The following is a 25,277-nucleotide window of genomic DNA, read 5'->3' as shown; positions in this document are numbered from 1 at the left end:
TTCTCCAATGGACACAATCTAGTAATCAGATGCTTGCAATATATTCTAAGCATGGTCAATATCATGGTCTCAGATTTATAAAAGGATCCACTAACAGTTGAGAGCTAGGGCAGTGAAATATCTCTGAAATAGAGTGTGGGAAAGTCCAAAAGCCCAAAACATCGAAACTCACCAGTTTGGTGTATATGTAGTGGTTGGACTTTTACTTATCAATCCTAATATTTCCTCACCACACTCTTCTACAAAGACTTTACCTTCAGGGCAATGTGTATTTTAGGTTCATTATGTAGTCTACTATACATACTACTGCATTTTTAATAAAATCTTTGGTGTGTGTGATATGTGTCAGTGACTTTCAGTGACAGGGGTAAATTGTCATATGTCAAGCCTATGTTGTTTTACTTATCTTACCGTCAATACTTGAGGGATCTTTCCAGAATTTTAGGACCATGACTAGGGATATACATGGGACATATCCCAAGTGTCTGATTACCAATAACATCCTTGATAGTGTTGGAGGGTTCTTATCAGTTATGTTTTCATGTATATATGCTATATTGTTTGATGTAGCCCTTCAGGGGGTCAACTAAGTGGTGGAATATGTTAATATATACTCCTAAATATGTTTTGACAGTGCTAGAACACTCTCCTATCAAAGGGGCAAAATGGAATCCCCTGATTGAGTGCTACATTACCACAAGCAACCGGTTGCAAAAATACTGATTACAATGGTCCAGATATAAGCTGATACAACACTGTATCCTTTGAATTTATGACTTGGTCTTATAAGGCTCAGAACTTTATCAAATCTTAACCATTTTACATGATCAGACTACCGGTGGAATCACCAGATTGAGTACTATATTACTGCAAGCAACTGTTCACAAAAATACCGGTCACAATGGTCTAGATATAACATCCTCTAAATCTGTGGCTTTATCTTGTAAGGCTCATAAGTTTGTCAGATCTTAATGATTTTGCATGATCAGACCACCGGTGGAATCCCCGGATTGAGTGCTATGTTACCACAAGCAACCGGTCACATAAATACCGGTCAAAAAATACCAGTTACAATGGTCTAGATACAATATATCATAATATCCTCTGAATGTGTGGCTTTCTCTTGTAAGGCTCATAACTTTGTCAAATCTTGACCATTTTACATGATCAGACCACCGGTAAAATCACCGGATTGAGTGCTATGTTACCACAAGCAACCGGTCACATAACTACCGGTCAAAAAATACCGGTCACAATACTGTAGATATCATATATCCTCTAAATTCATGACTTTCTCTTGTAGGGCTCATGACTTTGTCAAATCTTGACCATTTTACATGATCAGACCACCGGTGGAATCACCGGATTGAGTGCTATGCTACCACAAGCAACTGGTCACATAACTACCGGTTGAAAAATCCCGGTCACAATACTGTAGATATCATATATCCTCTAAATTCATGACTTTCTCTTGTAGGGCTCATGACTTTGTCAAATCTTGACCATTTTACATGATCAGACCACCGGTAAAATCGCTGGATTGAGTGCTATGTTACCACAAGCAACCGGTCACATAACTTCCGGTTGAAAAATCCCGGTCACAATGGTCTAGATATCATATATCCTCTACCAGTGAATTTGTGACTTTTTCTTGTAGCACTCATAACTTTGTCAAATCTTGACCATTTTACATGATCAGACCACCGGTGGAATCACCAGATTGAGTGCTATGCTACCACAAGCAACTGGTCACATAACTTCCGGTTGAAAAATCCTGGTCACAATGGTCTAGATATCATATATCCTCTGCCAGTGAATTTGTGACTTTTTCTTGTAGCACTCATAACTTTGTCAAATCTTGACCATTTTACATGATCAGACCACCGGTGAAATCACCGGATTGAGTACTGTTACTAGAAACAACCGGTCACATAAATACCGGTCACAATGGTCTAGACATGATATATCCTCTGAAATTGTCACTTTCTCTTGTTGTAAGGCTCATAACTTTGTCAAATCTTAACCATTTTACATGGTCAGACCACCGGTGGAATCACCGGATTGAGTGCTACATTACCACAAGCAACCGGTCACGTAAATACCGGTCAAAAATACCGGTTGCAATGGTCTAGATACAATACATCATAATATCCTCTAAATTTATGGCTTTCTCTTGTAGGGCTCATAACTTTGTCAAATCTTAACCATTTTACATGGTCAGACCACCAGTGGAATCACCAGATTGAGTGCTATGTTTTACTATAAACAACCGGTCACATAAATACCGGACACAATGGTCTAGACATGATATATCCTCTGAAATTGTCACTTTCTCTTGTTGTAAGACTCATAACTTTGTCAAATCTTAACCATTTTACATGGTCAGGCCACCGGTGGAATCACCGGACTGAGTGCTATGTCACCACAAGCAACTGGTCACATAACTACCGGTTGAAAAATCCCGGTCACAATGGTCTAGATATGATATATCCTCTGACTTTGTGACTTTCTCTTGTAAGGCTCCTAACTTTGTCAAATCTTAACTATGTTACATGGTCAGACCACCGGTGGAATCACCGGATTGAGTGCTATGTTACCACAAGCAACCGGTCATGTAAATACCGGTCAAAAAATACCAGTTGCAATGGTCTAGATACAATATATCATAATATCCTCTAAATTTATGGCTTTCCCTTGTAGGGCTCATAACTTTGTCAAATCTTAACCATTTTACATGATCAGACCACCGGTGGAATCGCCGGATTGAGTGCTATGTTACCACAAGCAACCGGTTACATAAATACCGGTCGTTGTTGCACCCCATAATACCGGCCCACCCGTCTCCATTGCACCCTATCATGCCGGCCCACCTGTCTTCATTGCACCCCATATCACCGGCCCACTCGTCTTCATTGCACCCTATATCACCGGCCCACCCATCTCCATTGCGCCCTATAATGCCGGCCCACCCGTCTTCATTGCACCCCATATCACCAGCCCACTCGTCTTCATTGCACCCCATATCACCGGCCAGCTCGTCTTCATTGCACCCCATATCACCGGCCGACTTGTCTTCATTGCACCCAATAACACCGGCTGACTCGTCCTCATTGCACCTCCTTTACTGGCCCACCCGTCTCCATTGCACCTGCTATACCGGCCCACCCGTCTCCATTGCACCTGCTATACCGGCCCACTCGTCTTAATTGCACCATATTTACCGGCCCACCCATCTCCATTGCACCTGCTATACCGGCCCACCCGTCTCCATTGCACCTGCTATACCGGCCCACTCGTCTCAATTGCACCCTATTCTCCGGCCCCCTCGTCTTCATTGCACCTTATGTACCGGCCCACTCGTCTCCATTGCACCTCATTTACCGGCCCACTCGTCTCCATCACACCCCAGTTCCCCGGCCCACTCATCTATATTGCACTCCATTCCTCCGGCCCACTCATCTATCACACACTGGATTCACTACTACTATTCATAATTTCCTATATAGTACATTGCTATACTACCATCTATACTATATACACCCGGCCCATCCGTTTGCCTTGGACACTCCACCCCCTCGGCCCACTCGTCTAACACGGTACAATTATTGCCATGGGCCGGCACCGGGTGGCCCGTCTCTATTGGTACATTGTCACGCCCGGCTGCCCGTCTGAGACGGGTATATGTTACTGCATTATGTGATGAGTGGACTGCATGATTAGATGCACTTAATCTATCAGTGTCTGGCGCTTATCAGCTCGATCCGGTTTATCGCCTCTGTTGTTCTTCCAAGCCGGACTTCGGGTAAGCCCTGGTTATGCAGCACTTCCACCATCGTGGTCGTATCCTCGGCCAACGTAGCATCCAAATTCTCTCCGTCTTGGAAAACATTGGGCGATGAACATTGTCAGGTTGTCTCTTCACGATAACACCCTTGCTCGCAGACGTTTATGTGCTCGTCTTTTGCTATGCACAAATTCATACCAGGTGATGAACCTCTGGACATGTTTGGGCTATTGCATCATCATGTGCCTGTAGCGGTGTCGTGTTGATGTGGTCATGATCATTTGTACATATGGGATTTCCACCGGAAAATATACCACAAGGTCTTTGCAGACCATGTTTGCTGATCATAACCTCACTAACCTCAATAACTCAAACAAAATCTGGCAAAGAGAGGTCAATTCGGTATTACAATCGCTTGCGATGGAGGCGCGTGAACTCACTTCCCAATGAATTTCCACTCAATATATGCAGTACCCACCCCCGTACCACTTGATGCACGGCAATACAGGCCCTTGTTTTCCTTCAAAGTGCCGTCCACTCGTCCGCACAGCCACCCGTTCCAGCCCCCTGTGCAAACCCCAGATCTCAATGTCGCATATTTTGCTTTTCCGAGCGATCTCTTGTAGTTTAGCTAGGAGAGCCGGGAACGCTTCCTCCATCGCGGAGATCTGCGTAATAACCAAGCTCGTAATAGCGGGCCTCCCAGGCTTCGTTTTCGTCGGGATACTTGACTAGACCCCTGCGACGATAACCATTCTCGATCATCAGCTTCATACGAAGGTGACCACTAATCATCTACTGATGTCTCCGAAGTCTAACGTGGTTTGATCACGCCTTGGAGCAAGCACCATTTCAGGAATTGTCATTCGGCATATATGGGCTAATTAGATGTTAGGGAGTGCGATACTCAACGAAGGCTGGAGTTTGAGCGATAGGAAATAGTCACGAACGGAGTCATAGATGTTGACTTGGAGACTGTTGTCGGTAGGAATATCCATGACAGACCGTCGCTGTACCAGCACTGTCTCGACTCCCCTGCTCTGACCATGACCAAGAAGTTCCGGGATTTGGGAGATTGACATAGTATAACTTGTACGCCTCTGTTCCTGGTAGCAGTCCCCTCGTTAGCTCCATGAGCAGAAGCCAGCGCTGATTTCGGGATGGCGACTTTCCGAGTCTCTGAAGGAATGCTGCAAATTTTTTTGAATCCCTGTTTATTGTCCGTTGGGGCAGCACCCTATGTTAAACAAGACCTACAAAGCTATACATGTCTTGTCAGCGTCTGCGCCGTCTAGCGAGATGGTGGCAGCACCGCTCTCTCCACAAGTCCCCACTAGGATCTCGGTGGGCTACTAGCTTTACGGATGTGCTCTTCTGAGCGACTTGTGAGGCAGATCAGAATCGCATGAGAATCGTAACACAAATCGTGAGATGGAATAACTCCGAGTAGTACTAGTCGGGTATGACAGTTAGAAATCATAGGAGTGACAGTTAGCTCGCAACGTACGAAGACACTGATCCAAGGACAAAAAGCTACTCCTCCTCTGAGGGGGGGTACTGAAGTTGCCAGACGGTAGTTTGGTGTAGTGAGTCTGTCAAACGGTGTTGAGCTGGGCAATTAAACGAAGGGATCAAACTCTAGTGCCACTTACTGTGGAGTAATATAAGTCGCAGGGTTTGATAGCTACTCGAGATCGAATGTCGGATGGATGTTGGTTCAAGTAAGTTGCTGTGCAAAGCTCGTTGGATGGCGATGGTACCGAGTATGCCGCTGCCCTCGCGATCCAGCGAGCTTTTCACATGTAGCGAAAGGACGACTGGGCGCTGCGCCCATCAATCGTCATGCAGTACAGTTGACTACAGTCTGAGACTTCAGAGTCGCGTTTAACTTTTGATATTACATTCACAATTGACGAGTCATGTGACACCCAATATTAGGATAAGGGAGACTAGCTCGCTAACGTAGATGGCTATCATCTTCGCGTTTTAGACTTTCGTGTAGCATTCCAGTGTCCACACACTTACATTTCCTTGAATGGCGCCGACCAACAAAGGCAGAACAGCAGGCATCAGTGCGAGTTCCTGCTTCGACCTCAAAGTAGAACTCGCAAAGAAAGAAGACGAATTCACTCGGTCCAAAGCTGCAGGAGGCAGTAGATACACGGTGGGTGGGATCAACAGACCCGATAAGATGAGCGAGATCCGACATCGACGTCAGGATAGCGAATACAAACAGCATGCAGAAACCGACTGTATGGACTCGCTCCAATAAAGGCGTCCACAACCGCGCTGCACGCGACATAGAACTGGAAGAAGTCGGTGAAGTGACTATTGAGTCTGTGCGAGCCATCTTGGAGAGGAAGGCGAAAGTGTATCAGAAACTGCGGAAGGGGAAATCTGGTGGTCTTACTGAGAAGCAGTATGATGGTTTACTCGTCGATGTATGCATGCTGCCTACATTCAGACTGAAGCTTACTGATGTCGAGACCGTAGTTCGACTTAAGGGCCCACTGATCATTTTTAGTCGGAAAGTGATGATGTAGATGAATCATTGACGGTTCCTCAACGGCTTCAAGACGATGTAGGTACTCCTGACGGGTCTTCAGGGATGCTGCTAATAGGGCATGTAGGATGACCCAATGATAGAATACGAAGATGAATTCGGACGACAACGTACAGCACTCAGGTCCGAAGTACCCCGGCACCTGCTTCCGCGCTTAGAAGATGCCGAACCAATACCAGACGAAGACGAGTAAACTGAACAGCGAGGCTTAATCGCACCCATGACCTAATTTTTCTTCTTTGGGGACGTCATTCACAACCCCGTCGGCTTCTTCCCAGTATACGAACCTTCAGCAGAGCGCATCCAAGTGCTTGAAGAAGCTTTCCTACAAGCTGATAACCCGTTGGCCTCTCACTACGATTCTTCAAAGGAGGTTCGTGCTAAAGATGCCGGGTACTATCAATTCTCTGCAGACGATGAGACAAGGAAGCAACAAATAGAAGAACTACGATCAGCGAGGGTGGAGACTGAGAAGACAAGACAAGAGCTGGAGCGGTGGATCTCAAGCCTGAAGAAGTGGAAGGTATGCGTAACGACAGCACTACTGCAGGCTCGTCGAGGAGCAGGGAGATGGAGAAACGGAAGAGGGACCTTGAAGAAAGGCGAAAAGTATTGGATGCAAATCGGAGGAAGGTCAAGGATGAAGACACACCCGCAGGTCGAACACTTGATCCCGTTGCTCAGCAAACCCCAGAGGCTGTGACATTGGAGGCGCAGGACACTTCTGGTCCATCTGCGGCACTGGAGAGACAGGTAACCGATGCCTCAGACCGACCCAAGAAAAAAGACAAGCAGAAAGGGACTAAAGACTCGGGACTCAAGACAGAGGTGGACGACTTCTTGGCCCAGCTGGAGCGCGAAACATTAGGCCGTTGACCACCATCGAGGGCGTTTAATACCCGTCATCTGTGAGTTATTTTTTAGTGATGTCGTGCTCATCGAGTATCCAGCCTTAGGCTTCTCGCGACAGCATGAGTGATGCGGAACATAGACTTCCAGATTGCGCCAGGACAGGGCCAGGATTAATGTCCCAGAGACTTATATCACTCTATTATGGAGGGAGGTACTACTCTGAAGTGGAGTTTGCAACGTCAGACGTGCTCACCCTCATCACCCCTCCAGTTGATGCACTTCTGTGACATTGCGATCTTCTCAATTAAATAGGATCACTGCACGCTGCCGCTGATACCTTACAACCACGCCCCCGGCTGTGTAACTAATAGTCCTCGAGCCATAGTTTCCTATGAATTGTTACCCCCGTGGTTCAACCGCTACTGATAACTATCTCAATCCCCATATTTTTGAACCCATCACGCCACTACTTCACCCCTTGCTTCGAGAACTAGCCTCTCGGGACAAATCAGAGAGAACCGACCTTTGTCCTCCCGAAACTCCACACTTCATGTCCCCCGACGCAAATAACGTCGCTTCGGCGGCTCTTTACCAGAGATAATATTCTCCATGAACGTCTTGCACGCCCCGAGCACCTCAAGCGCGGGACGGAGAAAAGTAGCGTGCCTGCAGTTGATCGACACATTTTCAGAGTCGGGTGCATTTCCACTAGCTCGATGAGTTGATCGACGGTGGAGAACCACACGGGTAAAAATCCTCCGCTTGGAAAGATGATGGGATCGTCTTCGTATAAGGTGTCCCCAACGTATAGCATCTTCTTGTCTGAATCCCACAAGGCAAGCTCATCGGGAGTGTGCCTTGGAGTATGGAAGACTTCGAGAATACAAAGAGAACACCAGCTAAAAAGACCAGTACTGATCCCAGGCTCGAGCTCATCCTGTGGTGAAACGCCGAAGGCGAGATGATAAGATTGCAGTTCTTAATACTTAACTTTGGAGCGTACTCACCTGCCGCGCAATGCAACACGAGACTTCTGGCGACTTTTCATCCACCTGATACAGGGCATATGACAGCGACTTCTTCTCCTCCTTTCAGTGTCACTTCTTTGACGCTGTCCACCATCTCAGCGTTCACGCTCCATTGACTGGACTGAAGGATCTTGTCTAGGCCGACATCTGGGTGCAATGATACCAGGAGACCGCTCAATGAGGACAGCGGGTATTGTGGGGCAGGGAGAGTGATGGATTGTTCGGCCAATCCAGTTGCTGTTGATGCAGCAGCGAAGTAGAGGACAGTGATTTCCAGTTTGCTCATGATGTGGTTGGTTGAAGTTCTGACCTCCTACATAAAAGGACATCACCATGATATTTCTAAACGAGGAGCAAGGCCGATTTACAGCTACTCTATAGACCATAATCATAATATTATGTAGTGAATGTCGCCTATGCATCTAGTGGTTCCTTAACTCTGCGCACCACCAAATTGGTTTCGAGGTCTTGATCGTGACGTCTTGCCCTGGTACGAGATGATTTGACGTGGACACAAGTCCGTCAAAAGATGACTCTGTGTTGTCCAGGTTCCATCGCAATCCAGTTGTTGTCAAGATGGTTGAGTTGATACCAACAGGGAGGAGCCCGCATGTTTGTCCCAATATGTCATAGTTAATGTGGATGAGATGTTCGCCCTGAAAGAGTGTGAGACACAGGGCTGAAGAAGCGGCTCGACTCACCTCATCCAGGACCCATCCCACATTATCGTCGGTCACTGTGTAGACGCGTTTGCGGGTCTTGCGAAGTTTGTGAAGGTATGATAGCATATGCACAGTGTGATCCAATCTTCCGGAGAGACCTCCCAGGATCACAATCTCGAACTGTCCGAGAGATGAATTATTCTGATATATGAGTGAATATGAAAATTGTCATTTACCTCTTTCCCAGTTAAACGTTCTTTCTCTTCCAGCGCTTGCACGCATTTCATCAAATCCGTAGAATCTTGGTCGGAATCGTAGATTACTGGTACATTCTGGGGAAAAGCTGAGAGAAAGCATTGATTTAAATGACAAAGGCATACCTGAGACATGTAGTACAATTTCACATCCTCCCGCAAGGAGTCGAGATCTCCCTTCACCATATCAGGGAGGAAACTAGACTGACGTCACTCGCTCTACACTGCAGCGAAAGGAAGAGGGTTAGACTTACGAACTTCGAAGATCGGGACCACCAGCTGTGCTCGAGGCATCATGCAAACGATTAGCGCCTCCGTCAGCGCAAGAACGCCACTCGCAAGCGGCCCAGAGGGTCTTCAACAATCTGGTATTAAACGGTTGGTTAACAATGATAAGTGCGCGGGAGGCATTAAGGTCTTTGGAAGCTCGTGGATCCAGGAACAGGGTGGACCATTCCATGGCCATGGTAAACAAGGTCGGTGGTCACAACAGAAGGGCTGTTCAAGCCTAGGGTGACGATCCATGGCAGTGACTACATAGTACCCGTACGTACGTACGTACTTTGGGAATTTCTTGTACATACAGATCTGAACCGTGAGAACACCGAGCTATTAGCCATTGCCACTCACCTCGAACACAAGGTCATCGAGCACAATGGCGATGGCAGACACAAGTTTCCCCGAGCAAAGGAATGAGCACATGCTCCAGGTATTTCGTTAATGTCTGGTAATTTAGCTTGTAGTTAATAAGTTTTTTTGACTTCTAGTCAGCGCTGGAGACTGCTTTCGAGTCCACAGACATTGCGCCTAAATCTACTGCTGCTGCTCCGGCCGCTCCTGTATCACTCTCTGACACACCTGCAGTAACTTCGGAGGTCGCTGAAGCATCTGAAGTTGTTGAAGAAGACGCATGGAAAGGGGAATATGAGGCTCAGGTCGAGGAATGGCGTGCTCAGTCAGCTGAAGCTCGTGCCAAAGCAGAGCGGGAGCGCGCACGGTGGGAGCAGATTAGGAAACGTGAGGCAGAAGAAAGACAAGCCCTCGGTCAGGAGCCAGAAAACCCGGATGCGTTGGGCTCACATATCACGTCCTCCTTCGCTGCTGCAAGTGAGGTGCTAGCCTCCTCGTCTGCCTCTCTGGTCTCGTCGTCCTTTGCGGATTCCGGGCATCTTGTTACTGCAGAAAAGAAGGCCTCGTCGAGTCATTTGGATGCCTCTCATTTCAAGACGGATAGTGGGTCTCCGTCACAGAAATGGGAACATATAGATTCATCTCCCACTTCTTCCTATCCATCCATGTCGTTTCCTGAGACTTCTTTTCCATCTTCGCCGTCTCCACCGCACATTGTATTTCAAAAAACGCCAGGGCGTGATCAACCTCAGCAGCAACATCCTGCAGAACAAAAGCCCTCCACCGTGCCACCCTCCACCATCCCATCCTTGCTTGACAGCACACTTGCGCCACGGACACGAATGTCTTTGCTCCTTTCCTCTCTTGCGATCAATCTATTACTTCCTTTCGTGAACGGAGTGATGCTAGGCTTTGGGGAAATATTTGCCAAGAACGTCCTAGTGGGGTGGATTGGGTGGAAGACGCAGAGCGGCCGCACCACCGCGAATGTTGGTATTCGGAGATGATTCCCATCTTGGTAGTGTGCATACCCACTATGTACTGACCATTGGAAGCGTCACAATGTTCTTGAATATATTCGCTTATAGGACTTCGAGCAACACCCGTCATCATGGGGAGCAAAGTCACTCCGTGAACGCCTTGTATTGATGTAATGCATGTTATTTAAACTTTACAGGTTATGATTCCTTTCATTGTCGTCAGTATCAATCATGAAAGTTCTACAAAGAGGACTCGCCGGGAAAGGCTCGGCTCTGTGGATGCAGTGGATAAGCTCTGTCTGCGTGCGTAATTCCTGCTCCTATTGTTCGCGGTACACCTTCGCGAGCGCACTCCTCATCGTAGGAAGGGTACGAGGTTGTCGATTCTGGGTTCGAGCTGGTTGGTCACGGGTTCGCATGCAGTCCCTTGGATTTTGTCCCTCCATGCACGACGGGGGAACCATCAAATCACTGCGCGGCTTTTGATCCCTGCCCGTGATATTGCTGAGCGTCTGGAAAAACATCGGGCGATGAACATTATCAGGCTGTCTCTTCACCCTTGGTCGCAGTCGTTTGTCCGTTTGCCTTTCACTACACACAGATACATACCAGACGATCATCCTCTGGGCATGCATAATGTTCAATTGTGCCATTGCATCATCATGTACCTGCAGCATCGCGTTAATGTTGCCATGATCACTTGTACATATGGGACTCAGTCGCATTCCACCAGAAAATATATCACAAGGACTTTGTAGACCATGTTTGCTGATCATAACCTCAACAACTCAAACAAAATCTGGCAAAGAGAGGTCAATTCAATATTGTAATTGCTTGCAATGGAGACGCGTGAACTCACTTCTCGATGAATCTCCACTCAATATCTGCAGTACCCCCATCCCCGTACCACTTGATGCACGGTAATAAAAGCCCTTGTTTTCCTTCAAAGTGCCGTCCACCCGTCGATACAGCCACCCGCTCCAGCCCCCTGGGCAAACCCCAGATCTCGATGTCAAATATTTTGCTTTTCCGAGCGACCTCTTGTAGTTTGGCAAGGAGAGCCGGGAACGTTTCCTCCATCGCGCAGATCCTCGTAATAACCAGACTCGGAGACCCGGGACGCTGAACATCGACCGACCAGGTCGCATACGTCGGACAGTCGGAACGCTCGTCATCTAGTAGCTTCACCCCCCACTGGTGCATGTTTATCGCCTTCTCTGCTCCCCACAATTTTCTTGTGATGTGAAATGAGCCGACACCACCATCTGGTAAGGGCGCAACGATTGCCACAGGGTTCTTTGTATGCGGCATGAAGCCCACTTCTGTGGCAGTAGCCAATGAATTCTTGATGAACTGGACGTCCTTCGACCAGAATTCATTCATATCCTCATGATGCAACCAAACCCAACGCGCAGGGTCCTCAGCCTTTTCGATGGGTATTTCTGGAACTTCCCAAGTCACTGAGATTACACTTCTGGCCTCCCAACCTCCGTCCTTCTTCCCTCCCGGTCCCGATGCTCTATAAAATCCTTCCCCGATTGACGTAAAGAGGATGGAGAATAACGCCCCGCTTGATTGTTGTGCCTCGGGAGGAGCACCCCATTCTTTGGGAAACTGGGGCAGATTTGCGTGGGGGGCAAGCACCCAGTGCAGCAGGCGCATCATATGCAAGCCATACTTCTTGCCTCTATTTGAGGGCGGAACGTAGACAGCTGCAATGCCATAATAGAGAGCCTCCCGGGCTTCGTTCTCGCCGGGATACTTGACCAGACCTTTGCGACGATAGCTGTTTATCGATCATCGATCATCAGCCTCATATGAAGGTGACCATCAATCATCCACTGACGTCTCGCATGAGCACTTGAAGTCTATCGTAGTTGGATCATGCCTTGGTGCAAGCACCCTTTCAGGAAGCTGTCATTAGGCATGTCTGGGCCAATGATATGTTCCTCACCATGTAATCATCTTCGACTCATCTGCGTGCTCCATCTGATCCAGTCGTGCATAACGCTCATAGTACTGATTTTCATTGAGAATACCTCCCCATGCTGGCCAGGTTCGTCTCCGCGATTCAACCACTTGCTCCGGCGTAGCGCAGAAAAGAGACAGAGAGGCTAAATCTGACATGGCAGGCGTTGGCAGCGATCTCCTCGAAGAATGCGCGCTTTGATACGCAGCATTGATGAATCTATAACTCACGTGGTCAGGCTTCTGCCGAGTAAGGCCTGCAAAGCGGGGAGCCGTTCAGAGTATCTGGTCACACAGAATGATGGAATGGATGCATGGCGTACGATTAAATTGTATACAAATATATGCGATGGCAAGGGCTCAGTCCGTGTTATCTACTTCCCAATGAGTCTCCTTCCTCTTCCAACTGTATGGTCAGCTCTTCAAGCCCTGAGATTCTGCTCCGCAGAAGGGCATGTACGCGTTCGCGCACGCCATCAGTGTCAGGACGTGCGTGTGGTGAAAGTGCGAGCTGGATGTGAATCGAGCCAATGACGCTTTCCGAGTCTTTGGGCCAGAATTGTGGAGATGAGTAAGACGCGACACCGTCCACGAAGGCAAGCTATAATAGAAAGCGCGTGGTCAGTGTAATTAGATTAGAAGAAAGATGTAAGGTACTACCTCAGAGAGTGCTTGTTGGACCTCTTTCTCGCGAGACCCCATGTCAAGGCTCAGGACCTTACCTGTGTCAATTACCAGCGGAATGACACTTGCAGCGATCATGACTGCAATGAATAGCGACGCTATGGGATCGAATATCGTCCATCCATAAAACTGGATGAGAAGGGTCGAGATAATGACTCCAACAGAACCGAGCGTGTCCTAAAAATACCAATCAATCTCGACGCAAAAATGCCTGACAAATGCTCACCGCCATAACGTGCAAGAAAACGCCACGCATATTGTGACTGTGTCCTTCGTGGTGGTGCCCATGTTTGTGTTCGTCACAGTGATCATGATCATGATCGCCTGTGCTGTGTCCCGAAGACTCCATCCCATGGTGGAAGTGATGGTGATGGTCATGCTTCAGAGTGCTAGGATAGCTGGGTGAAATTGGCGAGTCCACGCCAGTGGGGGAAAATAAGGGAAATGGAACGGCAGATGCGACTTGAGCGCCATCAGTGGGTATATGAAGGGAAGGACCCCGAGAATGTGGTTTGCGGCCACGGATTGAAGAGCCCTCCTCAGAATGCTTATGATCCGTAGGCAAGGGGGAAGGATGGGTATGTGCGTGGTCAGAGTGAGAATGCGAGTTGGAATGGGAATGGGAGTCATGATCCGAGCAAGAGGATGAGTGATTTGAAGAGTGCAAATGGGAATTTGAATGCGAAGAGTGGTTGTGTGCATGCGAGTCTTCATGGGGTAGCGAAGACAGCTGATGTTCGCTGGACTTAGATGGCTCGTGTTCATGCAAATGGGCGCTGACTGAGTGGCTGACATGTTTGTGGGCATGGTCGCCATGAGCATGTGAGTGATCGTGGTGATCGTGGTGATCGTGGTGAGCATGCCCGTTGTGTGAATTATGCTGGTGTGCATGTCCGTGATCATGAGAGTGACCCTGTGGTCTTGAAGTTAGAATGAGACAACCCAGTGGGAGTATATTGACGAACATGATGGTGATGGTGATGGCCGCCCATAGCGTACATGCCAAACAGGTTAATACCTAATCCGAGCGAACTGATCAGCAGCAGCTGGTTCGTCGTCATTTCCGGAGGATCCAATCTACAGACAGTTAACGTCAATTACATCTGCGAGCAACCGGAAACGTACATCCGCTGTACAGCTTCAAAAACAATAAAAACAGATATCAGGATAAGAAATATTCCATTGGCAAATCCTGACAAAGTTTCAATTCGGCCGTATCTGAAGGAGGATTCGATAACTGCGTGCGTTAGCTTGATACAAGGTATGTACTTACCCGTATGTGAATCTTTCATTTGGAGGCCATTTGGCCATGATCGAAGCAACTAAGCCGACACCAATGGCCAAGCAATCAAATGCCATGTGAATAGCTTGTAACGGAGTCGTCAGTACGCAAATATCCTCTCGCCATTCAACTCACCATCAGAAATAAGACCCAAACTGTTTGTCCAGACACCGTATAACATCTGGACTAGCATGAAGCACATATTCAACATGAGGAAATAGAATATCTTCCTCGACTCAGGGTCTGAAAGTATCGAGTTCAGATAGAACCGTATAACTTTCGATGCTGGTGTACGCGACGGCCCAGATAGTGTAGGAACATTGTCAGGATATATCGCTAAAGAATAGCGGGTAAGAATTGAGTGCCACCAGCATGCGGAATTAAAACTGACAATAATAAAGCATCACTCCGACAAGTAAATCGATCCAATGAGGGTGCTGAGAAAACCCAAGAAAACCCATGGCAGTCGCAACGAGGAAAGCGATCGGGTAGGAGACTAAGAACAATTGAGATGTCTGGATGACATTGAATTGCATGCCAATTGTGTCCGGCGTCAGAAAGATCATAGCGTATGCCAGAATCGGAAGGACTGCCAAGGAGGTTAGAGGAAGCACGGGTGATGGCGGAAGGTCAAGCTGCAAGAGAGGGTAGAGTGAGGTCATAGCAGAACACCCAAATGTGTGAAGTACACACGAGGGCTTTTCTGAAAGCGTAGAGCGGTAGTCCAATAAGCGTTGCGCCCAGTGCACTTGCGGCCGTTGTCAAGGTGGGGCTCACAGTGGGAGCCAAGACACCACGAAGATGTTCAAGAGCATACGTGGACAACCCATGCATAACTAAGGCTCCGTAACCAGGAGCGATGATGGAGACGCTGCGTTTAGACAAAAGTGCATCTGAAGCAAATGAGAGCAGAAACGACACGACAGTTAGGATAGGCTTCCACATCTGAGATGCCTCATGAACAGGTTGTTTTAACTGTGTAGAGCGGACTGACCGAAGCGGGGGCTATGAAGGAGTCCACCCACATTGCGGAGAAATGGCTGAACAACATTACCCTGCATACAGGTGAGTCCCTATAATCCAGGATTCATTGTCAAGAAACAGCATACCTTGGAGAGGGAAGACGATACAATGCTGTAAATAACGCTGCTTGTTGCACAAAGAGCAGCATTGACGATACGCCAAATGCTGTCCACTGAACATGACCAAGGGTCAATAACAGAAAGCGCTAGAGTCTTGAACACATACCTCTATATTGCCATTTCTCATGAGCTTCCCCGTTAAACCTTCCCATGTCAGCATACCCAAACCGCCACAAGCCAACACCCTCATAAGCACCCAAAATACCCCCACGTCATAAGAAAGAAGTAGCTCTTTTGCCGCATAGAGCGCCAGTACGAAGATGACGTTCGAGGGTAGTATGTTTGATATCAGTTTGTTGCTGATTCTGAAATAGGTTTCAGGAGTTAGATATTAAGTCTTGACATGCATACTATCCAACGTACGATCCAGTCAGTACTTTGGCTGGTTTCAAGCTGATTTTCCGACGCGTTCTGGCATCTGGGGGAGACATCCCACGACGAGGGTAAAAGAGCGTGAATATTCTAACACAACCTCAGAAAGATAGCGCGTTCGAATACGTTTAGCCAGCTGTTCTTGCAATAGAAGCAACTCACCAGTTCCGTAAATGAAGAAAGCCTTTCCCACGACTTTGAAGGTTATTTACTCATGTTTGGTCTTCCATACCATTATCTTTCAAGATTTTTGTCTACCTTCCACCAGCTTCAACGTCGATCACGGTGAGTGCAAGTTCAAAAGCTATTTTTTCTTTTGGATGAACTCTTTAGATGACGAGTCTGAATCTGTTGTCGTGCGGTTTCCTCATGACAGCACCTGTGACGAGTCTTTCAAATTTTACCATTCATGCATATCTGAAATTTTTCGCTTTTCTCGTCTAGTTCGTGAAAATAGATTTACTGACAAAAATCTATATCACAGATTATGCCCTCTGCTGTTGAGGATGATTGGTCTGATTCTGATGACGAGATCAGTTCGGAAGTAGAGACGGCGGTTTTGCTAGGCATCCCTGATGGCACGGTAGAGAAGGAAACTGATATCCAAGATGCTGCAGTTTCTCGCATTGGCGGGCATCCTGTACGAGCACGTCTCTTCGATCATGTACGATCACCTTGTCAATGCAGTTCATTTGCTTTTTTTTCAAGGCCATGCTGCCTTCGAGAGAACCATCGTTCTCTTGCTCTCAATGCAAGAACTGTTCGTACCCCATGGAATTACTTGTACAGGTCTGGTGCCCATTCGAGGACAGCCCTATGGATAGAGCGTTGTATATCTGGGGATGCTCCCGGAGTGCGTGCCAACGGAAGGACGGGAGGTAGGTCTGTGCTGTTCCGTGAAAGGATCGGTTATCATTCTCAGTGGATTCTGAAACAGCCTTCGTGCTTGGCGTGCTCTGAGGTACAATGTAGAGTACGCTGCAAAGCTTGCGAAAAAGTTGGCGAAGAAGCAAGTACAACAGAAGACCCTTCAACCAGTGAAGGCTGCACCTACAACTAATCCGTTTTCAGTTGAGTCCAACTTGTGCCATATGTGTATGGTCACTCATTCAATCGCCAGATGCAGGCGGCATTTACTCCTAGTCTTTTTGGATTGGGTGATCAGGTATTCGGACAGCCAGCTTCCGCGATTGAAGACGAGCCAGAGGACACAAGTGACACGGAAAGCGTCACGTCCGAATCTTCTGAACATTCATCAATTATTGCGGTAGTATCAGCAACGATTGATGATTCGCCGTGGCGAGCTGCTCCGTCTTTTCCTCCTATATACCTCTCGACGATCTCGGAATATTTGCCTCCCCAGCCCAAGACCAAAATCCCTCAGAGTGCCCACATAGATGATCTTGCTGATGATGATTCTAAAGGCGGAAAGGACGTGAGCTGGGCATTCGAACCATACGAGAACTCCTTGGAGGTGGACAGTGTATTTGATCGGTTCACGAAGCGGGTGAGCAACACAGGAGAACAATGTCTCAGGTCAGCTCAAATTGAGTCTTTTTATCCGATTAACCAATGTTTTGAGTGCAGATATGAGCTGAAAGGGATCCCCCTACCTTTTTCTTCAGACAAAGTGTTCGACAGATTATTCCCTGTCCCTGCTCAGGACCCTCTCCCGGTGACGAAGGCTGCTTTCAAGGTTGTCCCTGCCGTTAGACGTTCGTACAGCACCGCTTCAATACCTTCGTGCCCGGTGTGCAAGACGGCGCGCGTCTTCGAATGTCAACTTATGCCCAACCTGATCAATGTCCTGAGGATCTCGATCAAGGATGATGACGCGCAGGAGTTGACAGACGCACAAAGGATGAATGCGGTTCGGGACGTCCTGCAGAAAAAAACTGCGTCTGACAAGCGAGGTATGGAGTGGGGCACTTGCATGATTTTTTCGTGTGAAAAGGACTGTTGCCTTGATGACCACGATAGCGACAGGGAAGCTAAGGAGTGTTGGAGAGAAGAATTTGTTCTCGTTCAGTGGGACGATTAAAGAAGATGATTCAGAAGTGTTGTATATCACTGGTATTTTCCTTTCCAACGTTCGACCCAAGCCTCCTCTTCGGGTCTTTGAGAACAATAATTGAATCAATGATCAAGCGTGATGGGAATAACGTTATTTGTTTCTTGAGGCTGTTTCATATGCTCTTATATGGACCCTATCGTTGTTGTTTTGTAGCGGCACGTCCTTGGACGTAGAGATCAACTCTACATCCCACTCTTCGCTTTCATATTTTTCTAGTGTCCTGCTTTTTCACTTTGACGCCCTCTAGCGATGCCGCAGACGCTGATTCTTCCTCCCGCCGTTATCTTTGAGTCTGATGATTTATCTGAATCTGGCTCAGCCTTAACCAACCATGTACAACGATTTCCCCACACCCGTGCTCAACTATTAGCTATAACTCGTCAGCAGAAGGGCGGTTCAGACGGCTTCGATGGAGATGGAGACGTAGATGAATCAAGCCGCATCAGCACTTCGCTTGTGACGAAAGCAGCAGGATTTCTTGCTAATGAGCAAGAGGATGAACTTAAAGAATTGTTGAAGTCTACTTGTGGGGTAGGAGACGACATGGTTCGCTCGCGGCATGTCTACTCTAGCCCCTTTTGCTGATCTTCTGTCTTGTAGCTTGAACAGCATGTTTTAGATTTGATGCATAGACACCACGACGACGTAGCAGGCGTTCCTTTCCTCTTCTTGACCCCAACGCGACGCCCATCTCGACCTTCTTCTCGCGCGTCCACCCACTCGGCTCGGTTAATTCCCAACAGGCCAGATACCCCCAGTTCAGTTCCTAGTTCTCCTCTTGCTATCGGTTTTCGTAGGCCACATACACCTGCTGGTTCCCCTCTTGTAGCTGGAAACGCAAGCTCATACATGACTGCACGGAGCGTGTCACCCATGAACTCTCCAACACTTGCGCATGCTCAAGCGCAAGCACATCCTCAGTTCACTTCGAGCCTTCCATCATCACCAATATCCTCCCCTCGACTTTTGAGTGCGAAAGCAACCGAATTCAAGCCTATTCCCCGGCCCCTATCCGCTGCAGCAGCTCCATCCAATTCCGGAACCCTTTCTGGATACAGAACCGAGACACCATCTCCTGACTTGTGGTCCCATAGCCAGCTCAGAGCAACTTCTAATCTCGCCATCGCCGCGCCGTTGGTGCCGGACAATTCTTTGCAACCTCGAGCTGTAACTCCAAGCTCCCTCCGCTCCTCCCTTAGACCAGGAGACGAAGACGAAGAAGAGGACCCATTCGATCCTTTCGCGCCCAAGACAGCACCCAATTCCTTCCATCCAATTACGATCACTGACTTTGACCAATGGTTAGATACTGCCTCACTCTCACCCGATGACCCACTTGCACAAAGTTACTACCAGCATGGCTATGACTACGACATGCAATACGATGGGTCAGTCGACGATGCGGAGGGGACAGGCTACTTGACAGATGGAATGACACCTCTTGATGTGCTTAGCTCGGTGTTCGGATCCACCCTTGCGCCATCTGAGCTTGAAGATGCACTTTCTCAGAACGGCTATGATTTCGACCGTGCTATGGCATGGCTTGTTGATCGCGCTTTACCTTCTCCACCTCAGCACAGCCAACCTCGTATGCAGTCCATGGGAGGACGAGTGACATTAGTGGCTAGGGACAACAGCGCCGGGATGGTGCATGGGGGACGCGGAGGCTTCCAGCCCGCCGGACGAGGTTCTACCAGGGGCAATGCACGGCCTATTCCGGGCGGAAATAGGGTTTGCCGCTATTACCTTGCGGGTGAATGTTTGCGAGCCGATTGCCGCTTCAGGTTTGTTGGTTTCTGCCCTTTTGGGATATGTCCACCTCATCTTCATCTTCAGCCACGACCTGGAGAGAGCACTCTGCCGGTTCTGGTTGCGTGGGACTTGTGCCAAACAGGATCAGTGTGAATTCTTGCACCACCTTCCTAAAGACGTCGATGTGTCTAGTGTGACTGGTGCACTGTCACGGACTAGTCTCAGCAACTCTAGTGTCCGCACTACCAGCCCTCCACCTGACGAGTTCCCAGCACTCGGATTTGATGCGTCACGCAATCGCAGAGGTTATGGCGCTCGTGATGGCCATTGGCAACACGATCCTGGCCGCACAAGATTTGCAGCAGCCGTAAAGAGACCAGCTCCTGCTCAAGTGCCAGCGGACCGCACAACAGCCACTCGCCAGCCGGTCTCATCGAATGCGTCTGTGGATAACTTACACATCCGTACCTCGATCGTGGCACCTAAGCCATCGCCTCGCATCAAGTTACGTTCCCCAGCGCTATTGCCCACTCTACCCACTGGGGAGTCGATCAATGCTTTATATATGTCTTATCGATCTCGAGCACTGCAACTGGGTGCTGCTCGGAATGCGTGCTTATCTAGGGCCGCCGATGCATGGAGGCGCGGCGATGGTGCTGCAGCCAAACGATTTAGCAGGGAGGGTCACGATCTCAATGCTAAAATGGGCAATGAGATGACAACAGCCGCTGGTAAACTCGTCAGAGAACGCGCGAAAGTTTCCGAACAAGCTGTCAAGAGCCGAGATCTTGGATGGTCTGATGATGCCGGAGACCGGACTGCCCGTGGCCGAACCTGCGGAGGAGGGTTGGGAGTATGTTTAGGCATAGCCGGCACCACCGTAGGCGGCGATTCGAAATTAACATCTGAAGAGAGGACTGAAGCTATGCTGGACCTTCACGGTTTACATTCGAATGAGGCAACGGAAGTTCTCGAAGAATTTTTGCTTGCTGTGAGTACTCTATGCAACAGCCAGATAACCGTATGCTTATCTCGATTTCAGCTCGAGCGTGAACATTTCCTTGGGCTCGGTATGCGTTTTCGTAATGAGCTTGCACCTATATTCATTACCATGTTTCAGCTTTCCTTGTTGTCGGAGAAGAAAAGCACACTGGAACACAGGACGCTGCACGTGGCGCGTCGCGGGCTCGCCTCGCTGCGGGCGTCCGAGAATGGCTCCATCGGTGGGGTTATCCCTGGAGCGAGCGCGATGGCATCATCTGTGTGGATTCTCTTACTCACGGATGACGAAGTGCAATCTCCGCACCACCGGAGCCTGGAGAATGATCTACCCCTTTGCTAAGACTAGTATTTGCTTTGAAATGGAATGCTATGATGGATAATGTTTTATTGCGCAGATCTGTGGAACGTTGTATGATTGTATAAACTAGGGCAAAAAAAATTGCGATTTGCTGTTTTCTCCATGTCATATCGTGTCATACCGTTCCGTCGGACACGAACGAATATTCGAATTTGGCTGAACCTAGTGGATGAGCAGTTGCGGTGCCTGTGCGGAACAGTTGGTATTTCCCTCATCGCGTTTTACTTGTTCGGATCCAGAGCCAAGAAGTGCGCCAAAATTGAGAGCCATGCTACATTAATGGTACGTTCTCCATCATTACCAAACGATAAGCAGCGCTAAGCTCGAAGACAAATATCAAGATGCTGGCTATCGCTCAGGTGCCCAGGTCTTCGCCGACTTGCTCACTGCCTTGCTAGCAAGTGGACTAGGGCGTGTCGCGTTTGTGCGTGACACCCTATCATGGACCCTCGTCGTCACTCAGACCTGATATGAGTGGAGGGATCGTCGAACGAAGACCATATTTGCAAAAGTATGGAAGCGGTGCGACGCGGCAATAGTGTCTCCTTTAGGGCAGGTCGAATGTGGTCGAATCCCCTGCACATTCAAGTTTTGTAGCGCCTGTGGCACGTCTGCTTGAGCCCCCTTTACGGTGGAAGCGTTTCATATGGCAATCGACACCGGTGAATAGTACCCGCTGCAGGCAACAGTCAGTGGGTTGAACAACCGCGTGTTAATGTTTGCGACACTCGGGGGAGTTCAGCCTTTGTGCGCACCATGCGCACTGGGTGATCTTCCATGTACGAATCACTTTGCCTGCCAGGAGATACCCCTTCACATGGAAATTCAGCATCCTCTCACCCCGCCAGGCTGGCGCAAAAGGCGGTGTCTCGCTGATCGGGATGCTTGCCAGCTTGTTCGCCGCCGCATAAATGAAGCCATACATCAGAAACAATCATCATCTGTGATGTAGACCCCCAATATTGTCGGGACCCGTAGGCAAGTCCTCCTGATGGTCAAACGGCAGGAGTGATCGAATTCTTCTAGTAGAGTTTCGCATGTTATCCTCATATCACCGCATACATCTTCAACCAATTACACTCACTCTTGTTAAGCAATTAGGAGCACTGCGGACATCAACTCCGCGTTAAGTCTGATTAACATTGTCGCATGATACTTATCCGTGACACTTTTGGCGCAGCACCAGGTGAGCGATTTGAAACATTCTTCTCTTGTTCGTTTTCATTGATCATACGCCCAGGAAATCTCCGCACTGTCACCTTGCGCTAAATGGGCCGAACTACTCGTGTTCAACAGAATATTCGATTCGGTTCGGCCGAGATACATTACCAAGTACTTCGCCAGAGACTGGCTAAAGCGAGGCCATGTACGATCGAAGGGAATCTGCAGCATTCGTGCACCCACTTACTATGCTTCTTTTCTAATTTTCGAGCAGACATCCGCACGAAATAAAAGTAATGGGTACCCTGTTCACATGTACTTGTCTTTGCGACACACGAGTGCCAATCACTGGAGTGAAAAATTGTACTCACGCTCAAGATCGAAGGGGGCTGGTTCAGGTTCACAGTCTTTGCCGTTGAACGTGATTCACTATTTGGATAGGCTTGATCATGAGAGTGATGTACTGCGATCACAACCGCTTGGAACTTTAATATTGAGCCCCAGTCCTTCGCGATTCGGTCTCTTTAGCAAGATGCTAGAAAACTCCCGAGGGGGTTATAAACCTTGTAAATATCACCATAACTATTCTATGGCGCAACAATTTCATTTTGCCTGGCTTGTTGTTCGGCATGCAACTCTCATGTTTGTCACCTGAGACGACCGTGATCGGCGGATATTTATACGTCAGGAGTCGAAGCAGTGCGGTGATACCAAGGTGATACGCCGGGGGGGAAGGCTATGGTCTACAAAGTGACTTGAATAGCTGTGCGCTCAAGACTACGCAGCGGCGCCCCTAGCAGACCCCGTACTGCACAGTCTGCATGGCTGTGTTCGACCGACAGGGTCATTTTCACAGCCACTCGCCAAAAAAGGCAGGTGTAGTGGAAAAGTTATCCCTGCGGTACGCGACGTGGCTGCCACCCTGGCACCCTGCGACTAGTCACGACAAGTTACTACTGGTCCACATGCCAACGCAAGCCCTAGCCAATCCCTAGCTCACACTTTTTACAATTGACCACATCCCGCTAGCTATGGCCACTCACGAACAAGAACAACACGACCCATCTCGCCCTTATTCCATTGACCTTAGCTTAGAGCTCGAACGCCAGCTCAACAATGAATCAAACCCGACCTCGCCAGCGGATGGACGTCCTCGTTCTCTGGATCCTCACGTCCTTGCTTCAATAATCACTCAACTGAGACTGTCGGTCGCAGACCTTACAAGAGAGCGAGATGAACTCTCTAAAACAGTCGTTGAGGTGCGGGCCCGCGAGACAGAAACTACAGACACACTCGGGGATATGACGGAGAAATGCTCAAAGATGCAGGAAGAGCTGGATAATGCTCATGCAAAGATTAAGGATGACGAAGACACTATATCAATACTTAGAACGAAAGTCGAGGAAAGCAGGTTCGTTTCTCACCTATATAATCTTGTACAATGTGTCGCTCACCGTGCTTCCTGATTTTTAGGCGTGGCCTCATGCGTCTACAGTCTGAAAATCGACGAGCGAGTCAGGTGCCTTCCGCTCTTGACTTGTCTAGAGCCGGCATCCCTTCATTGAGTGGCCCGCCGTCCTCTAAGCGCGCATCATTTACTCCTCTGACTGGATCAACAACCGGGCGTAGCAATGCCCATAGACGAATATCCTCGATCTCCGACAACTTATCTTTCTTCGACGGCTCTCATTTGACATCCCCGATCCCTACACCAACTCCCACTCTTCCCGATGTGCAGAGAAGCAGGACCCAACCCCCTGCCCACACGAGAAGGATGTCTGGCATGTTTGGTCGTGCGTCACCACCGCAGTCACTTTACCCTTCGGAAGAGTCTGCTGAGCTCGAAATGCTACGCCGGGAGCTCAATGCTATGAAGGCTGAACTTGATGACGTGAAGCATGAGCTAAGTGAAACAAATGAGGCTCGCGAAGCTTCAGACACTTGCATTAAAGCTCTACGGGAATTCATTGAAGAGAACCAGGTTGGTGCTGTGACGAAGAGCCTTCCCCCTTTACCCGAGGAAGGGAGAAAGGCCGCACCAGCCGCCGCAGGGTGGGGATTCAAGCTCTGGCGAGCAGATTCCGTGTCCCAGAGCCCTGTACCAGCCGCTTCACCACATGTTACCCACACTGTATCCCCATCCCTATCATCCCTGACACCCCCCATTCCACTCTCCAAGAAATTGGGTGACTTCTTCGGTGCTCGTGCCGCGGCGGTTAACTCCTCACCGACCCCACCACGCGTTGGACAAGAACCAATGTACAATGGCATGTCGGATACGTCATCTATTGAGGACTCTGTAGCCGAGCCTATCAGCCCCGCTAGCGAGCGCCCTCGGCCAGCTGTATACGTACGAGATACCATTAGCCTGACATCGGAGTCATCACGGGATCTTGGTGTCAATCTCGAGGGAAAATTGCTTCCCTGTGCCGACGAAGATCTGGCCCCTATTGTTATTTGATTTGTTGGAGGCGTCTTATATTGGGCTCTTCGTGAACCCGGATATGTGCGATATTAGACATTCGATTTCGTTTTTCTGACTTCGAACTAAGCTTGGACAGTGGGTTTCCCATGACAGGCACACCATGACTCTTCGCAGATATAGTATATACCATTGTAATAATGTACATAAGTACGAGACAGGACGGAATAAAGGAAGAATAGACTATCGTTCAAGTCACTCAGCCGATTACTGTCCTACTTCGATAATCCACTTCCAAGTCGTTCGA

At 48.6% G+C, this 25,277-nt stretch overlaps 9 protein-coding genes across 9 annotated transcripts; 5 read left to right on the top strand and 4 right to left on the bottom strand.

Moving 5' to 3' along the window:
- The first annotated feature begins 5,808 nt into the window (after positions 1–5,808).
- EDB91DRAFT_1118720 (uncharacterized protein) lies at positions 5,809–7,248 on the top strand. The gene is made up of 6 exons (XM_041318108.1): positions 5,809–5,948; positions 6,028–6,225; positions 6,309–6,365; positions 6,415–6,457; positions 6,626–6,807; positions 6,828–7,248. The coding sequence occupies exons 1-6, from the start codon at positions 5,820–5,822 to the stop codon at positions 7,221–7,223; spliced, it is 1,005 nt and encodes a 334-aa protein (XP_041180006.1). The 5' UTR covers positions 5,809–5,819; the 3' UTR covers positions 7,224–7,248.
- Positions 7,249–8,243: 995 nt separating this feature from the next.
- EDB91DRAFT_1048998 (uncharacterized protein) lies at positions 8,244–8,513 on the bottom strand (the record flags this gene model as incomplete). The annotated part of the gene is made up of 1 exon (XM_041313445.1): positions 8,244–8,513. The coding sequence occupies one exon, from the start codon at positions 8,511–8,513 to the stop codon at positions 8,244–8,246; it is 270 nt and encodes an 89-aa protein (XP_041180005.1).
- Positions 8,514–8,548: 35 nt separating this feature from the next.
- EDB91DRAFT_1118713 (thiamine pyrophosphokinase) lies at positions 8,549–9,707 on the bottom strand. The gene is made up of 5 exons (XM_041318107.1): positions 9,398–9,707; positions 9,270–9,342; positions 9,126–9,221; positions 8,929–9,069; positions 8,549–8,883 (listed from the first exon to the last, which is right to left on the bottom strand). Exons 1-5 carry the CDS (start codon positions 9,607–9,609, stop codon positions 8,650–8,652), a joined length of 756 nt encoding a protein of 251 aa, XP_041180004.1. The 5' UTR covers positions 9,610–9,707; the 3' UTR covers positions 8,549–8,649.
- Positions 9,708–9,745: 38 nt separating this feature from the next.
- EDB91DRAFT_1118711 (uncharacterized protein) lies at positions 9,746–11,072 on the top strand. Its single transcript, XM_041318106.1, has 2 exons — positions 9,746–9,852; positions 9,911–11,072. Exons 1-2 carry the CDS (start codon positions 9,799–9,801, stop codon positions 10,778–10,780), a joined length of 924 nt encoding a protein of 307 aa, XP_041180003.1. The 5' UTR covers positions 9,746–9,798; the 3' UTR covers positions 10,781–11,072.
- Positions 11,073–11,401: 329 nt separating this feature from the next.
- Positions 11,402–13,021, bottom strand: EDB91DRAFT_1199285 (uncharacterized protein). The gene is made up of 4 exons (XM_041320634.1): positions 12,708–13,021; positions 12,600–12,656; positions 11,613–12,539; positions 11,402–11,552 (listed from the first exon to the last, which is right to left on the bottom strand). Exons 1-4 carry the CDS (start codon positions 12,878–12,880, stop codon positions 11,534–11,536), a joined length of 1,176 nt encoding a protein of 391 aa, XP_041180002.1. The 5' UTR covers positions 12,881–13,021; the 3' UTR covers positions 11,402–11,533.
- EDB91DRAFT_1118707 (cation efflux protein) lies at positions 13,021–16,359 on the bottom strand. Its single transcript, XM_041318105.1, has 13 exons — positions 16,193–16,359; positions 15,936–16,134; positions 15,797–15,882; positions 15,682–15,742; positions 15,381–15,632; positions 15,079–15,322; positions 14,823–15,023; positions 14,679–14,772; positions 14,531–14,623; positions 14,371–14,482; positions 13,632–14,318; positions 13,382–13,582; positions 13,021–13,322 (listed from the first exon to the last, which is right to left on the bottom strand). Exons 1-13 carry the CDS (start codon positions 16,258–16,260, stop codon positions 13,092–13,094), a joined length of 2,529 nt encoding a protein of 842 aa, XP_041180001.1. The 5' UTR covers positions 16,261–16,359; the 3' UTR covers positions 13,021–13,091.
- Positions 16,360–16,465: 106 nt separating this feature from the next.
- Positions 16,466–18,357, top strand: EDB91DRAFT_1118704 (programmed cell death protein 2). Its single transcript, XM_041318104.1, has 5 exons — positions 16,466–16,841; positions 16,910–17,079; positions 17,139–17,271; positions 17,322–17,737; positions 17,789–18,357. Exons 1-5 carry the CDS (start codon positions 16,689–16,691, stop codon positions 18,240–18,242), a joined length of 1,326 nt encoding a protein of 441 aa, XP_041180000.1. The 5' UTR covers positions 16,466–16,688; the 3' UTR covers positions 18,243–18,357.
- A 167-nt stretch (positions 18,358–18,524) lies between these two features.
- On the top strand, positions 18,525–21,314 carry EDB91DRAFT_1049100 (uncharacterized protein; the record flags this gene model as incomplete). The annotated part of the gene is made up of 5 exons (XM_041313450.1): positions 18,525–18,821; positions 18,876–20,059; positions 20,112–21,018; positions 21,070–21,097; positions 21,148–21,314. 5 exons carry the CDS (start codon positions 18,525–18,527, stop codon positions 21,312–21,314), a joined length of 2,583 nt encoding a protein of 860 aa, XP_041179999.1.
- A 1,834-nt stretch (positions 21,315–23,148) lies between these two features.
- On the top strand, positions 23,149–25,264 carry EDB91DRAFT_1219873 (uncharacterized protein). Its single transcript, XM_041320881.1, has 2 exons — positions 23,149–23,959; positions 24,022–25,264. Exons 1-2 carry the CDS (start codon positions 23,580–23,582, stop codon positions 25,007–25,009), a joined length of 1,368 nt encoding a protein of 455 aa, XP_041179998.1. The 5' UTR covers positions 23,149–23,579; the 3' UTR covers positions 25,010–25,264.
- Positions 25,265–25,277: the final 13 nt, after the last annotated feature.

This window comes from Suillus paluster, assembly GCF_016628075.1.
Source record: "Suillus paluster strain FC165 chromosome Unknown EDB91scaffold_12, whole genome shotgun sequence".
Taxonomy (NCBI): domain Eukaryota; kingdom Fungi; phylum Basidiomycota; class Agaricomycetes; order Boletales; family Suillaceae; genus Suillus; species Suillus paluster.
This window is presented reverse-complemented; position numbering and strand designations above follow the sequence as displayed.

Bases quoted from the DNA above. Each gene is read 5' to 3' on its own strand.
- EDB91DRAFT_1118720 (XM_041318108.1), top strand. From the start codon at position 5,820: ATGGCGCCGACCAACAAAGGCAGAACAGCAGGCATCAGTGCGAGTTCC. The intron at 6,366-6,414 runs GTAGGTACTCCT...TAGGGCATGTAG, and splicing joins CTCAACGGCTTCAAGACGAT to GATGACCCAATGATAGAATA. The intron at 6,458-6,625 runs GTACAGCACTCA...GCTTCTTCCCAG, and splicing joins AGATGAATTCGGACGACAAC to TATACGAACCTTCAGCAGAG.
- EDB91DRAFT_1118713 (XM_041318107.1), bottom strand. From the start codon at position 9,609: ATGGCCATGGAATGGTCCACCCTGTTCCTGGATCCACGAGCTTCCAAA. The intron at 9,222-9,269 runs GTATGCCTTTGT...GCTTTTCCCCAG, and splicing joins AATTGTACTACATGTCTCAG to AATGTACCAGTAATCTACGA. The intron at 9,070-9,125 runs GTAAATGACAAT...TCTCTCGGACAG, and splicing joins AACGTTTAACTGGGAAAGAG to TTCGAGATTGTGATCCTGGG.
- EDB91DRAFT_1118711 (XM_041318106.1), top strand. From the start codon at position 9,799: ATGGCGATGGCAGACACAAGTTTCCCCGAGCAAAGGAATGAGCACATG. The intron at 9,853-9,910 runs GTATTTCGTTAA...TTTGACTTCTAG, and splicing joins GGAATGAGCACATGCTCCAG to TCAGCGCTGGAGACTGCTTT.
- EDB91DRAFT_1199285 (XM_041320634.1), bottom strand. From the start codon at position 12,880: ATGTCAGATTTAGCCTCTCTGTCTCTTTTCTGCGCTACGCCGGAGCAA. The intron at 12,657-12,707 runs GTGAGGAACATA...GCTTCCTGAAAG, and splicing joins GAGTCGAAGATGATTACATG to GGTGCTTGCACCAAGGCATG. The intron at 12,540-12,599 runs GTCAGTGGATGA...ATCGATAAACAG, and splicing joins TTCAAGTGCTCATGCGAGAC to CTATCGTCGCAAAGGTCTGG.
- EDB91DRAFT_1118707 (XM_041318105.1), bottom strand. From the start codon at position 16,260: ATGTCTCCCCCAGATGCCAGAACGCGTCGGAAAATCAGCTTGAAACCA. The intron at 14,483-14,530 runs GTACGTTTCCGG...AACTGTCTGTAG, and splicing joins TTTGAAGCTGTACAGCGGAT to ATTGGATCCTCCGGAAATGA. The intron at 14,319-14,370 runs GTTCGTCAATAT...TCAAGACCACAG, and splicing joins GCCATCACCATCACCATCAT to GGTCACTCTCATGATCACGG.
- EDB91DRAFT_1118704 (XM_041318104.1), top strand. From the start codon at position 16,689: ATGCCCTCTGCTGTTGAGGATGATTGGTCTGATTCTGATGACGAGATC. The intron at 17,272-17,321 runs GTTGAGTCCAAC...TTCAATCGCCAG, and splicing joins CTACAACTAATCCGTTTTCA to ATGCAGGCGGCATTTACTCC. The intron at 17,738-17,788 runs GTCAGCTCAAAT...TTTTGAGTGCAG, and splicing joins ACAGGAGAACAATGTCTCAG to ATATGAGCTGAAAGGGATCC.
- EDB91DRAFT_1219873 (XM_041320881.1), top strand. From the start codon at position 23,580: ATGGCCACTCACGAACAAGAACAACACGACCCATCTCGCCCTTATTCC. The intron at 23,960-24,021 runs GTTCGTTTCTCA...CCTGATTTTTAG, and splicing joins ACGAAAGTCGAGGAAAGCAG to GCGTGGCCTCATGCGTCTAC.